General features: G+C 43.9%; 1 protein-coding gene across 2 annotated transcripts in view; it reads left to right on the top strand.

Moving 5' to 3' along the window:
• Nucleotides 1–14,138, top strand: part of FBXO15 (F-box protein 15) — a 51,847-nt gene that overhangs the window by 15,881 nt on the left and 21,828 nt on the right. For both annotated transcript variants that reach the window (XM_019423663.2, XM_019423664.2), the window contains 3 exons: nucleotides 3,168–3,294; nucleotides 4,694–4,776; nucleotides 5,737–5,879. In XM_019423663.2, coding sequence (XP_019279208.1) covers nucleotides 3,168–3,294; nucleotides 4,694–4,776; nucleotides 5,737–5,879 — 353 coding nt within the window. The remainder of the gene's footprint in view (nucleotides 1–3,167; nucleotides 3,295–4,693; nucleotides 4,777–5,736; nucleotides 5,880–14,138) is intronic.

Below are 14,138 nucleotides of genomic sequence, written 5' to 3'. Positions count from 1 at the left end.
TGCTGCCGGCTGCGGTGTCCTGACTTCCTGAGCGAGCAGGTGCAGCTTTACATCGAACACATGGAAAACACGGGTTGTAGCTGCCTTCTCCAGGCTTGGTTTCCTGCCCTCAGCGGCCCTCTGCATGGCCCTCCATCCTCGACATTGCAGTGCATTTACCACGTCACTGTTCTGCCAGCCCGTGCGCTGTGGCTCTACCTGTGGCTTCTCTCACCCGTGTCCTTGTGATGGCAGGTGTCGTCCATGGCGGGACAGCTTTCCTTAATGGCTTCCCTGGACTCTGGACTCATTTTTGCAGCTTGGTAACCAGGACCTTGTTTTTCTTCTGCAATCTGGGGCTGGTCCTTTGAGGATCGTGTCAGTGATCGTGCTTCTGCTTGTCATGCTGGGAGTGTGAGGGCGTTTCACTTCTTAGTGTTGGTGAAGCCAGGTTTTATCGTATTCTGAAAATAGCCTTAATGCTACGAAGGATAACATGTGAATTATCTTCCCTGATTATATTACTGAAGGTATTTTAGAAGCATGTTTACTTAAAAAATTTTTTTTTATGTTTATTTATTTTTAAGAGAGAGAGAAAGAGACAGAGTGTGAGTGGGGAGGGGCTGAGAGAGAGGGAGACACAGAATCCAAAGCAGGCTCCAGGCTCCGAGCCGTCAGCACAGAGCCTGACGCGGGGCTCGAACACACAAACTGCGAGATCATGCCCTGAGCTGAAGTTGGACGCTTAAACGACTGAGCCACCCCGGCGCCCTGGAAGCTTGTTTACTTTTTTAAATGGGACCTCTATTTGGATAAATCTCTGAAATTTCATATGGTATCATGATGGACACTAGATTTTTCTAATGCAGTATTTAGGTTTTATGCACTATGAAGTTATGTTTGGAGAATCAGTCTATAATCTCTGTACTAATTTGACTGAACAATATGTTACTTGGCATATCATGAAGTATTGTTTATATGCATTAGGACCACATTGTTAACGTCCATTAAGATGGTCACGGAAGACGCAGTGGGTAGTGTTGAACAGTGAGGCTCAGTTACAGATGCTGTGCTCCTGACAACTGCCATCCAGGTCGGGAATACTGGATTCTGTGCGGTGACAAATGCTAGAATTCATTGGGAAAATTGATTTAATGTAATTTGTTTCCATTAAAACTCAGTGGACTTCAGCCAGCATTTGATAAACTGTGGACAAGAGACACTAGAAGTGTTTTTTGGGAATTTGTTTTGATGGGCTCTTTTATTGCAAGTTTGAAAGCGAATGTGTTTATCCTGCAGAAGTACAAATCGTCATGTGCATCTGTGTGACAGCAGAGGAAAAACTTGGTTATTTGGGTCTGTTTTGTTTCCTCCATGAGGATTTTTTCAAGAACAGTGAAAGCCTTATTTGTGTAATTTGCAGTTTGAATTTCCCTGTAATTTATACCTTTCTAGTCAGCTCATTAAATTTTCTGTTCTGGAAATGTTCTCCGTTCTGTGGTTTATGCTATACCTCCCCAAATTTGGGAGGAATGTTGAGTAGGTATCAGCCTTAGTTTCTCTCTCTTTAGCCTGTGAGGCCGAGGCATGTGGGGACTTAGCCTGCTCTCTGTGGAGTCTGCTTGAACGGCTCTTGGGCCATGGCGACTGTCCCTACTTAGAACATATTGAAGAGTGTAAGAGGAGGGTTTTCACACCTCCGCCCGACCTCGTCTGTCTGCACTGAGAATCATGGTGGCAAGGACTACCATTTCTGAGCACCTTAGGGTTGGCTTTAAGGTTTCAACTCCAGTTTCCCTGATGCCAGACTCCTGTTCCTAACCGTGTGGCTTCCTCCCAGTGTATTCTGTCTATGCGGAGTATACTTTGAGATCGTATGTCACACGCATGTTCACTGACCACATCCCCCAGCCAGTGTAGTTTTCTGTGCCAAAAGTCCTTTGAAAATTGAGGGAGGAACCAAGGTAGTCTGGAAGCTTCAGGTCTTCCTCCCACCCCCATGCCTCCACTTTGAAACAGCTGAAGTCCTTCGTTTTCTGATTCTTTTACTTAATGAACATTTGAATACCTGTCTCCTGCCAGCGTGTGTCTTGGGTCCTGGAGGAGAACACTTGGATGCCATGTGGCCGCAGCTCCTTAGGGACTTTCCTCAATGCTGAGCTATGCTAATTGACCATTAAGATCTCATCTCCTTTATAATTTCCTGAACTATCTCTAGGTCCTTGGAAAGGACATCTATGTTTACCATTATAGTGCTTCTAGAATGTTTCATTCGTTTTTTTTTTAAATCTCATGATGAATAGCAGAGTTGTGTTTCCTTACACATCTGAGTTATTACTTACTCTCAGATAGTAATTCTAATATAGAGTTCACAGTGGATCTCCTCCATGAAAATCCTCAGGGTTTTGGACTAAATTCGTTTTCCAGTATTAAAATTTTCACTCTCTCTGAGTTATCCTTGATAATAGCTTTAAAAGGTATATATATCTGCTTCCAAGAGCCTACTGAGACCACCTGCTCTTTTTTGTCACTTAAAAAATATTTCATCTTTGCTTATGCCTTAGTTTCCTTAATTAGGGATACATACAGTTACAATACATATGAGAATCTACTTTTTTTTTTAATTTTTTTTTAACGTTTATTTATTTTTGAGACAGAGAGAGACAGAGCATGAATGGGGGAGGGTCAGAGAGAGAGGGAGACACAGAATCTGAAACAGGCTCCAGGCTCTGAGCGGTCAGCACAGAGCCCGACGCGGGGCTCGAACTCACGGACCGTGAGATCATGACCTGAGCTGAAGTCGGACGCTTAACCGACTGAGCCACCCAGGCGCCCCGAGAATCTACTTTTGACTGTAGCATTGTGCTGGGCTCTGAGGGGAGGAGAGCAGAAGATGATTGTTCCTCACCCTTATGGTTCTTCCACTTCTGACTGGGCCATTGAGTTAACACTAAGAGTGAGGAGGAGGGGAAAGAAACATAGTTGGGCGAGAAATTTGGGTGTATCCATTTTCCTTTTATTTACATGAATGGTTTGCATCCCCTGACCCTCAACACACCGTTCATTAGCAAGGTGCACGTTATTAGCATGCTCTTCAAAAGTACTTTTAAATACACTCAAGAGAATTGATAACCGCAGGTGTGAAAGCTCATTTCTCTCCTTCCTTTCTTTGGCATGGATGTTCAAAGACCTCGGTGGCATTCTTTAATTGCAAAGTACAATCTGAGTAACTTAACCGAATCCACCATGATTGGCGGGGACAGACTCCTTCGGATCTTCTGCCTGTGCCCAGGCCTGCTGGTGGGGCTGTGGAAGGTAAGACTTGGGTCCCTGCCTGTGTGATGCCATCTCCCTGCCTATTCCACATTTACTCACTGCTGTGCGTGACACCAGATGTGAGGTCCTGAAGACTCTTCACTAACGACATTAATTCTCTCTTACCAGTTTTGCTTTTCTAACTAAATGGCCCCTTGTTCTGTGGAGGCGACTCTGTTCTCCTGTTGTAGATGACAAGCTACCTGTTCCTGCCTGGATGCTTTTGTTCACATTAGACCGTTCATATCCTGAGAAATCTCACCCCTTCTCCTTCCAGTCAATCCGTGCTCCTTCCTTCCTCTTTCCCAGCCTGCGTCTGCCCAAGTCTCTCATCCTGCGTGTTTAACCCAGTCTCCCCTGTGTTTCTGATCCTGTAGATGTGGCCTTGAGTGTAACCTGCCTATCCTTTCCCAATTCCTCTGGAGTTATTTTCTGGGCAGTCACTCCAGTGAAAAGCAAACCAGTGTGATGTTTCTCTGTACGCCAGACATGTGTTGAAATCTATGGCTTTGGCCTGTGGGTGTTGTAAGACAGAAGTTCACAAATGTGATTTTGAGGATAACAGCACGCGTGTATAAACAATGACTAGATGGAACCACGATCGACGGCATCATTCTCTTGACATAACTTTGTCTTTCTCAACCTGCTGAGGCAGTCACTGTCTCTGTGGTCGCTGCACGAGGGTGACTTGTGGCCTAGTTGTCCGTTTGCTTGCTGGCTGTTTCCTTGACTGGGATTCATCAGTCTGTGCTGGCCTGCCTTGTTACAAGGACCCTGGTCCGTCCGATTGTCCTGGCTGCCTACTGCTGGGTGGTGCCTCAGGTTGACCTTTCTGGGGCAACTATACCAGTCAGCGTCGGCTCTGAGCTTGGAGAGAAATGGATGTCTGTTCCTCTACAGTCATGTTTTCTGCTGCTCAGCCTGGTGGGTGAAGGTTTTCATTCCCACTGGCTTTGTCAAGTCAACAGGTTCTCAAGAGAGGAATGTATCCTCATGGAATGCCACTCATGTTACGTATCTGTGGCATTACCCTTGTATGTGTGAGGGTCTTACCAGTATCGTCCCTCTGTAGTTCCAGAACCTGGAACTAACAATGTATATTGTCACAATCATCCTGGCAGAGTGTTTTGATATTTCACAAGTGCTGGGTTGTTAATCCTTTTGGTACCGCACGCACTGCACGTTTGGGTGAATTGTGGCCCTGCTGTCAGTTGACAAAGAAGTCTTATTGGATAGTAATAAAGTATTAGCAGCAAGAATGCGTTGGTACCGGGGTAATCTTAACAGTTACAAGAAACTGTCTATCTGTAAGATGAATGTGCTGCAATCTTCACAACGACCTGGTGAAAAATTAAAATATTTCTGTTGAAAAATGTCTTCTTTCTAATTAACTTTTCAGAGGGAGGAAGAACTGGCTTTTGTTATGGCAAATCTTCATTTCCATCAGCTTGTGGAGAAGAGCACGTTAGGCTCCGCCACCGTGTATGTATTTCCACGTGGGTCTATTCACGTTTTGTCCAATGTGAAGGATTAGAAGTTGATATCATCTGAACATCCTGAGAATAGCTACAAAGATACTCTGTTTTTAATCAGTAGACACAAGCCAACGGGCATGATTACTTAGCTGTGGCTAAAATAATTGGATTATTCGTGAGTACATATTTGCTTTCTTTGTTCCGGGTTAAGGATTTTGTGCCGAGTGGGGGCAGGATGGGTCCATCACTGCAGGGTTCCGGTGCATCAAGGTGCTTGCCGTGCTTGGCACTCTTGTGCCTTTTCGTATCTTGCAAGGCCCGCAGTTGTGGTTTGCTTAGCCCGGCACTGTGTGTGTCTCTCCATGAATTTGCAGGTCTTCAGGTGGGCAATATGCTTTTCATTTCACTACAGCTCTCAGACTCTTTTTTTTTTTTTTTTTTTTTTTTTTTAATTACCTGAAAAGGTAAAGCTCTGAATGCTTTTGAGTTTGTTACCTTATGTAGTAAGGTTTTTCTTATTGAATAAAACTTGGTTCGTCAGAGCATTGGGTCTTCTGCCCGACTTCCTGACCTGTAGGTCTGTTCTTTGGTGCATTTTCCTGCTGAGCAGCTCCGTCCTCTGGTGACCTCTGTCCTCCAGGGACTGAGACCGCTGAGGGGCAGGGGCGCCTCCTAGAGCCGCTGCGCTGGGCAGATTCCAGAAACATTTCCGCCTGTGGCGATCTTGTGGGTACCTATGGAACTCATGCCTTTGTCCATTTTTAGAGACGTTTTAGAGAAGTTGGTGAAAGGAGCACAAAGTGTTTCTTTTGAGTTCCTGGTGTAGACGATGACGGGGAGGAACCTTTTTGAGGATTGACGGGAACTGGTGTTTAAATGGATGCTGATATTTTTAGAGTATTTTCAGTTCAAGCATTTTGTCTCTGGTGTTGACAAACCTGTGTGTATGTTTTGTTTTGCTTTTTAGCCCCTACGAGCTACCTCCTCATACCCCCCTTTTGGATGACAACCCAGAGTATGGACTGCATGGCTACCAACTCCATATTGATATGCACAGCGGTGGGATTTTCTACCTGTGTGGTACATTTCGCAATCTCTTTACCAAGAAAGGTGAAATAATTGAGTTTTTGCTTCAGTATTAAGTTAAAAGATTAGAGACAACAGGGGACCAATTTTTATATCTGAGTTAAGAATAGTTTCTTAACTGATCATCTGTTGGCTCTCTGTCTTCCTAGACCCATACCTCATTCTAGGACTTGTGAAATACCGTGGCTGGATCTAGTCTCTTTAGCTTCTGGCTCCTCATCACCATCTCTCTACCTTCTGGAATATTCTCTACTCAACTTTTCTGCTGATACTTCCCTTACTGTTTTGCCCTGCCATGCCTCTTCCCCTGCCCGAAACTTCTTCCCTTCTTTCTCCGAGGAACTTGGCAAACTTGCCCACAGAGCCAGTGTATCTCCTGCCCAGGGTAAGAATAAAGAGAAACCACCCTTCTGCATGTACTGCCTCCATGATTATCATGCTTACCAACGCTGAGACAGAGACTAGAGTAGGCAGTGAAGGGAGGGGACCTCAGCCAAGTTAAAGGGAAGAAGGAAGTTTGGTGTAAACAACTGTATGGATTCAAGTTTCACATTTTTGGTAATAAATTTCACAGGGGAAATTTTATACTCCTTTTCTGAATACCCTGTTCCCCAAAATTGTTTCATCCAATAGATTTGGCATCCATTACTAATCCCCTGCCTACGTCAATTTCTTTTAGAGTTTAGAAAATGGTGATTTTCTAATTATGTCAGTATTTCCACATCTATTAGCTGAGGTTTTGTAAAATACTTCCCCGCATCAACTAGTGAACCCCTGGAGTGGCAGGGTAAATGCTTTAATCCTGTCTCTTTTGGCCACCAATGTTCAGATTAAGAAATCGATGTGATCTTTACCTCCTGTGGGTGGAAATTATTTTGGGTGTGCTCCCTCTCTTTCTGTCTTTGTTGTTTAGTGTCATTGTGGATTTTTTTTTTTAATTAAATAACTTTTTTAAATGTTTATTTTTGAGAGAGACAGACAGGCAGACAGACAGAGTGGGAGCCAGAGAGGGCCAGAGAGAGAGGCAGACAGAATCTGAAGCAGGCTCCAGGCACTGAGCTGTCAGCACAGAGCCCAGTGTGGCGCTCGAACCCGCAAACCACGGGATCATGACCTGAGCTAAAGTCGGATACTTAACCAACCAAGCCACCCAGGTGCCCCTTTATTTAATAATTTATAGATAATTATAGACATTATTGTTTTTGAGGCTAAAATTGTCCTTAGTTTGATCAGTGGGATCTAATCCAAGCTGGCTGCTGTGTGCTTTTGATACAGCTCCATTAGTCTGAGTCTTTGCTTTTTGACCCAGGGTATCTAGGTTTTTCTATGCTTATTAGCATTTTTATTAGAAATATGTCACATCTATATATTGACCTGAGGTGAATTGACAACCTTTATTGTTGAATTGTCGTATCCAAGAATGTGGTATGTTTTTCATTTTGTTCAGAGATACTTTTATGTCTTTTAGGTGTTTCCGAATTTTCTTCATACTAGTTTTGCTTGGTTTTCATTTAGGTCGTTAGTACTTCATTTTGTTACTTCTTTCCCATTGTATCTTCCAGTTGGTGTGTAATATTTGGTGTGGGTTTGGTCTCAGTCACTCCTGATCTCATAGAATAAGTTGAGAAGTACTCCTGCCTCTTGAATTTTTTGGAGGATTTTGCATAGAATTGGTAGCATTTCCTCCTTAAATGGTTGGTGGAATTTACTCGGGAAGCCATTAAGGCTTGGCGTTTTCTTTGTGGGAATGTTTTTAACTACAGTTTCAGTTTCTTTTATAGACATAGGGGTTACTTAGGTTACCTGTTTCTTCTTGTGTGAGCTTCGGTATTTTGTGTCTTTTAAGAAATTTGTCTAAATGTCAACTATGTTAAGATTGCCCAGTGGGTTAAGCAGTTTTTTTTGGCCTGCTCCTTCTATTACAAATTTCTCCGTGAATGTTGACCAAATGATGGATACCTATATCCATGATCTTATTAGAGATTGCGAAAATAATGTTTCCCTAGTCCTATTATTCCTTCGATGTCTATTATCTGGAATTCTTCTGTAAAGAAGAGTTTTCTCTTATCAACTATTTACTTAGCTGAAGTACAATTAGCACGGATAAGGCAGGGTCCGTGTTTGGGCCTTTCTCTTTATTTATAGAATAGTGATTAATGCTCTAACAGTCTTCAAAGATGACTTAGAGGTTTTTGTGGGAGGGGGCAGTGTTACCGTGAACTCATGGATTGAAAAATGTAGTCTATTTTCAGTCATTATTCCTTTTATAGTTATTGTGCTGTGCAGATTGTCCTGTCATGAGTCATCCTCTTCTGTGTTCTTTTGACGTGACTCTAGTCATCTCTGGCAGCTTGCTTGTGTTCTAACATGAGAAGAGACCTCAAGCTCATTTTACCCATTTGTTGCACAGATCTGGAATTATCCATCTTTCCTAGGAGCTCTGGCTCCTTTTAGTTCCCACCACACTATGGTATTTAGAAGCCAGAACCTGGATCCTGGAGATGCACCTTGCTCTCGGGTTTTTATTCCTTTTAGGGTTTTCAGCAGGCAGTGCTAAGAAGTTTGTAGATTTTTGTAATGTGAAGAAGCATATCATGGATACGTTTAAATTAAATATTTTAAGGTTTTTAATTAGCTTCTTTGATTATACTTGTATCTCTTTTCTCACACCAAAAGTCTTTGTTGCAAACAACATCAAAATATATAATAATTTAAAAATAACGATATTGTTACTAGTAATGAACCCATTGAATGTTCTTTTAATTAAGATTTTTTTTATGGTTGTTTATGGGTTTAAGTTACATCATGCCAGAGGGTTCAATCTCCTAAAATAATTATTCTCTGTGTGGCTGTAATGCCACTATGACATAAAATCAAAATGATTTTTTTCAGTTGATTCTTTATTTTTCAGGATTGCTATGCTTCTATTTTTACATTAAAAAATTTACATCCCACATTTACATGGTTTATAGTTGAAACTATAAAACAAGGAAGTTCAGAGGTTTACTTCTATCCTTATCCTTCATCCCTGCTTTCTCCCTTCCCCCAAAGGTGACCCTTCATATCAGCCTATGGCATATCCTTTAAGTGCTCTTTTCTGAATATATAATGCTATACACCAATGTATTTCTATTTCTTCCAGTTTTTTTTAAAGAGGCATATCATATAAGTTCCTTGCTTATTTCCTTGCTAATATATTCTGGAGATTACTCATTAGAATGACAGAGAGATTTTTCTCATTGTCTTTTTAAACCAGCTATAGGTAGGTAGTTTGTTAACAGTTTCTTGCTGTGGTTTCTAGTCTCTGCTCTTACAGACAGTGGTAAATTGCCTTGTTCACACATCCTTTTATATTTTGCCAGCTTGTCTTTGGAGTACTTTCTTAGGAATAGGACTGCTAGATCAACGGGCGAATGTACATATAATTTTGAAAGACACCATCACATTCCCCTTTATGAGGGCTTATTTCTAACTTAATAGGGATAGGCAGTTAATAAAATGTTTTATTACTAGGGATGTTTGTTCTAGGTTTGATTATGTGTTCATTCAAGGCATTTTGGTTCAGGAACTTTCTATTCGTAAATTAGTTGGATTTTTTTTTTTTTTAATTGGGAATGGTGGTTAAAAGTTGTCAAATCCATCTTTGAGCAACTATCGATGATCATATGGTTCTTCCTCCTTTATGCTGTTAATGTAGCAAATTCCATCAGTGTATCTTCTAACGGTAAACGCCCTGGAGCCCCTGTGATAAGCTTCTCATGTTGTATGTATACTTATTTTTAAGCTACTGGTTTCACTTATTTGGTATTTAGTGTTTTTCCATTTACACTCACAGATTAGAGTATTTATAGTTTCATTTTTTTTAAACATGCTTCTGATGTGGTTATAATGAGGTTTTCTACTTTTCATTGAATCATTTTTTAGTATTTATACGATTTCCTAGAAAATCACCTGTTTTCTTTAGGTTTGTTTTGATCTTTTTCAAGCTTTTTGAGTTGGCTGCTTGGGTGGTTTAATTTTCAGAGTTTCTTATTTTTCTTTGGTGCTCTTTCTGCTATGCCCAGAATCTTGGAGTCTCTGAATCAGGAAGGAACTGAAAGGTGATCACGAGCTTGACTTTGCCCTGCAACCTCTGATCTGGGCCCTGCCCCAGGAACAGCCCTCCCAATTTTATGAAGGTGTGAGAGTTCTGCCTCTCTTCTCTCTACTTCAGCCCTTTTAACTTTATTCTGTTATTTGAAATAGAGAATAAAATCTCCTCCCTCTTTCTGGTATGTTCTTTTGAGGGTGCTACTAACGGGCCGCAGTCTGTACCCAGGGGACAGCATATGCCCTCTGGGTGGTGTTAGTGGGGAACTTGGTCTCTCTCCCTCCCGTGGCTCCCCCCTTATGTCCTCAAGCGCCCTCTCACTTCCAGCCTTTCTTATCTAATACAATGTACACTCTCCTTGAGCGCCTATTGTAACCCCCAGGGATTAGGTCTGCTAGGTCCCATCCGTCTTCGGGGAGAACTTCAGAGAGAGGACTCGCCCTCTCCTAGTTCTAAACAGCATAACCTTGATTAAGCTTTGTATGCATTCCTTATACCTAAACTGTGCCCTCAGTAAGGATGATGGTGTACAGAGAACACTTGTGAGTGCTCGTTAGGGGTTCTTTCTGCGCGTTTTATATTTATATTAATTATTCAATTCGATCTTCATAGCGAGCTTGGGAATTGGGTACTGGTTCCGCTCCCGTGTTATTGGTGAGGTGGCTGAAGCTGGTCGTGTAGGTCCCTCCTCTAAGCCTGTGTAGCTCACGCACAGGCCGGTCTCCAGAGCGTGGGTCTCAAGCACAGGGCTGTGCCGGCGTCTGTGTATTTGTACCTTTCAGTGACATGCTTCTAGAATCCGCGTTCCTATGGGTGTGACTCGTGTGTCTTTTCGAAGTGTTGGCATCACAGGGGTGCTCAGGAAGGGCCCTCTGTGCAGGCTTGCGGGAGCAGCCTTGAACCACTTCCCGTTCATGACAATAACTCGCTGGGGAGGCCGGACAATTAGTACAAGACGCAAGAGACTGAGTAAAACGAAGGAGGGTGGGGAGCTGAGCTTTCATCTGTTTTCACAGTAAGAAGACAAATTTCCTCCTGAAGGAGACCCCTCAATGGAGATGCATTTCCTCTGCGTGTGGTTCGGTGACTAGGAACCAGCAGAGGGCGCTGTTGCCATCGGCGTCAGCTTGCAGTTCAGCAAAGTGCAAGCTGGAATGTCCTCTAAGGTTTTTGAGAAACTCTCTTGTGGTACCATGTGGTATATTTAGTAAATTCTGGCTGTGTCATTGCAGTTGGGGATGACAGCACCTTGCCCCTGTTTTTTAAGAACACTGTCTCTCCCTATCAAGGATAAAATGTTTGATCATTGCGTCCCTACCCTTGAGGTGTGTCTGTCCACTGTTTGTCGTCGGTGAGATAGGAGACCTGGCCTGATTTTAACGAGGCCATCTGTAGGGGGTGGCGGGAAGTAAAGGGGACGAGGCCAATTTGTTTATGTGATTCATTCATTGACAAAGAGTTGTTGAAGCAGGAGACGTGCCGGGGCACAGGGCGTAGGCATGTCGGACACGGTGCCTGCCCTTCCCCCAGTTCGGTACAGAGAAGTCTGCTGGGCCAGGTGACAGGCACGTGCGGGGGACTAGGGAGTCCTGGAGGTTTCTGAGGAAGGGCAGACCATGGGGAGCTGGGGTTGGAGTACAGGGACCAGTGCAGCGTGGAGACAGGTTAGTGGAGATGGTCTAGACCAGTTAGACCATCGTGGGGCAGTGGGAGTCGTGGGGCAGTGGGAAGGGCTGCCCTCAAATACGACACAGCTTTACAAACAGACCCTGAATTTGGTCATTTGGTAGGGCGCTTGCCAGAATTCCATCTTTAAATAAGATTTCTGAGGATGTGCCCCTTTAGTCCACAGATTCACCGCAGTTTTATTGAAAAATCCCAGTGGGAATTTATTCAGCTTACAAGGTTGAGTCTAAAATCCATCTAAATACACATATGTGCATAGGGGACGGGTGACGAAATTTTTGTGTTAAAATCTTAATTGTGAGATAATCTGTTCTTCTCTACACATGCTGCATTGTACAGGCTGTGGAAAAACCGTAAAACCCCTGCAGCCACCGCACAGTTTAAGAAATCGACCATTACCAGCAACTTTGGAGCCACCTGCGTGTCCCTTCCTGCTGGCTCTGTGTGTTGTGTTAACCACCGTTCTGCATATTAACTAACTCTCTTTCTTTCTTTCTTTCTTTCTTTCTTTCTTTCTTTCTTTCTGCAATTGAACTTCTTCGTATTGTGAAGTGACACAGAGAAATGCATAAAACAGATTCTCATAAAGCAAACGCCTGTGTGATTGCCATCCAGGTCTTGATTAAGTTTTGAAAATGGATAGTTAAAGGGACCGGCCTTTCCTGATGTTAAACACGCTAACCAAGAATGTACAGCGTCACTGGAAAGGATCTTCTTTTGTGGTTCCACAGTCTTTTGTCAGAGGATTCGCATACGTGTGGGACTTACAGCGAAGCAACTACTAGCTTTCCATGATATCCCTATGTATCTGAGTTTATCTTCATCCTTCAGAGGATGTGTTGTATCACTTTGCAGTATGAGTAGAGAATGTGTTGTATGGAATCGTTTGCCTAAGAGGCTTTCTGGAATTGACTCTTTAGGGACTACGGACAATCAAAGGTTTCACGCCAGGTTAAATTCAGATGGCACAAGCCCAGCGAAGTATCAGACCGGGTAGTGGCCAGTTGAGACGTTCTTCATCTCTGTCAGCTGTATTGTCTCTGAGCAAGATACCCCTGTGTCTGTTTTCTTAACTTTGTCTCATGGACTTTGCTACAGGGTCCTTTGGATTTTTTAAAAATTTTTATTTATTGTCATTATTTTTACAATACATGGTGCTAACCACAGAGCAGAAGACCCTGGTTAGTTCTTGGCGCCTGAAGTGACACCCCTGACACACACAGGTGGGAAGACCAGGCCGGAGCTGGCTCAGAGGAGACGCGTGGGGGGGGGGGGGGGACGACGAGCACTGCCTCCGTGGCCCACCGGCAAGGCCCCTGTGCTGGGCGCGATGTCCTCATCCACCCGAGGCCGCAGCTGAAGCCTCTTGACTTTGAATCCCAACGTTTGTCCGCGTGGGGCGTGGGGGCTGAGTTCCCAGGCTGGTGATGTACAAGCCCTGCTGTATCCTTCACCCTTCTTTGCCCCTTCAGGTCAGAGCAGGCTCTACTCCCGTGTGCTCAGGGGGAGCCAGGGACGCCATTTTATAAGGCATTGCTCAAGCTTCTAGACGTTATTTTCTCTCAGACGCTGTATGCAGAGGGAGGAGTTTCTGCCTCTCCACACCACCTTGTAGTGAGTAAAAGGATCTGTGTCCTTTCTTGTCTCCCTAAAGGTTTGACCCCTTCCCCTTGGCACTTTGTCCTATTCCTCCCCCACGGAACTGAGACGTTTTCTCTTTGTATTTTTATGTGTGCAGCCACTTTGACAAGTCATGGCTGCGACAAGAGTGTTCTTGAAAGGATCCGTATCATCTCTGTTCAAAGAAAAGTTTATGATTCCTGAGCGTGCACACATTTGCTACCTGCTTCTTTGTGTGTTGTCAGTAAAATCCAGCTAATAGGCAGTTTAGGAGAAGAAACATTTTGTCACCTGAATTGGATATATGAGAGGCAGGGGTGGGAGGGATAAACAGTGAAGGAAATACTGGAGGAGGAGTTCGTGAATGAAAATGTGAGTCAAGCGTATAGAAGTGCCTCGCGTGTTTTTCTATCTTTCTGTGCTCTGTTCTGGGTATGTGGGTGCACTGTTGGCACTGGGTCCCCAGGACCAACCCCGGGTTGAGCAGTTTGCTAGGAGGACTCACAGGACTCATGTGTATTGTTAATGACCTACATTTGGTGGAGTGGAAGGAAGGGTACAGAGCAAAATCATCAAAGGGCAAAGGCGGGGGTGGGGGGTGGGGAAGCGCCAAGGAAAGCCGGGGAGTCACCGGGATGGGCTTGTTTTCTCCTGCAATGAGTTGTGAAAACACAAGTTGTGAAATGTTGTCTACCCAAGGAGAAGCTCATTTAAAGACTAGTACCTGGGGTTGTGCTTGGGGGCTGGTGAGGCAGACACCCTCTGCCTGGAGCTACCCCGATTCCAGACCCCCAGAGGGAGGGATGTTCCGCACAAACCTCGTTGCTGATAAAAACTGTTCGGACGCAGTGAGCCGCTTGTATGGGTTAGGAAAGACGAGGTGGGGA

The sequence above is a fragment of the Panthera pardus genome, unplaced genomic scaffold (genome assembly GCF_024362965.1).
Source record: "Panthera pardus isolate Hobbes unplaced genomic scaffold, ASM2436296v1 HiC_scaffold_15, whole genome shotgun sequence".
Classification (NCBI taxonomy): Eukaryota; Metazoa; Chordata; class Mammalia; order Carnivora; family Felidae; genus Panthera; species Panthera pardus.
This window is presented reverse-complemented; position numbering and strand designations above follow the sequence as displayed.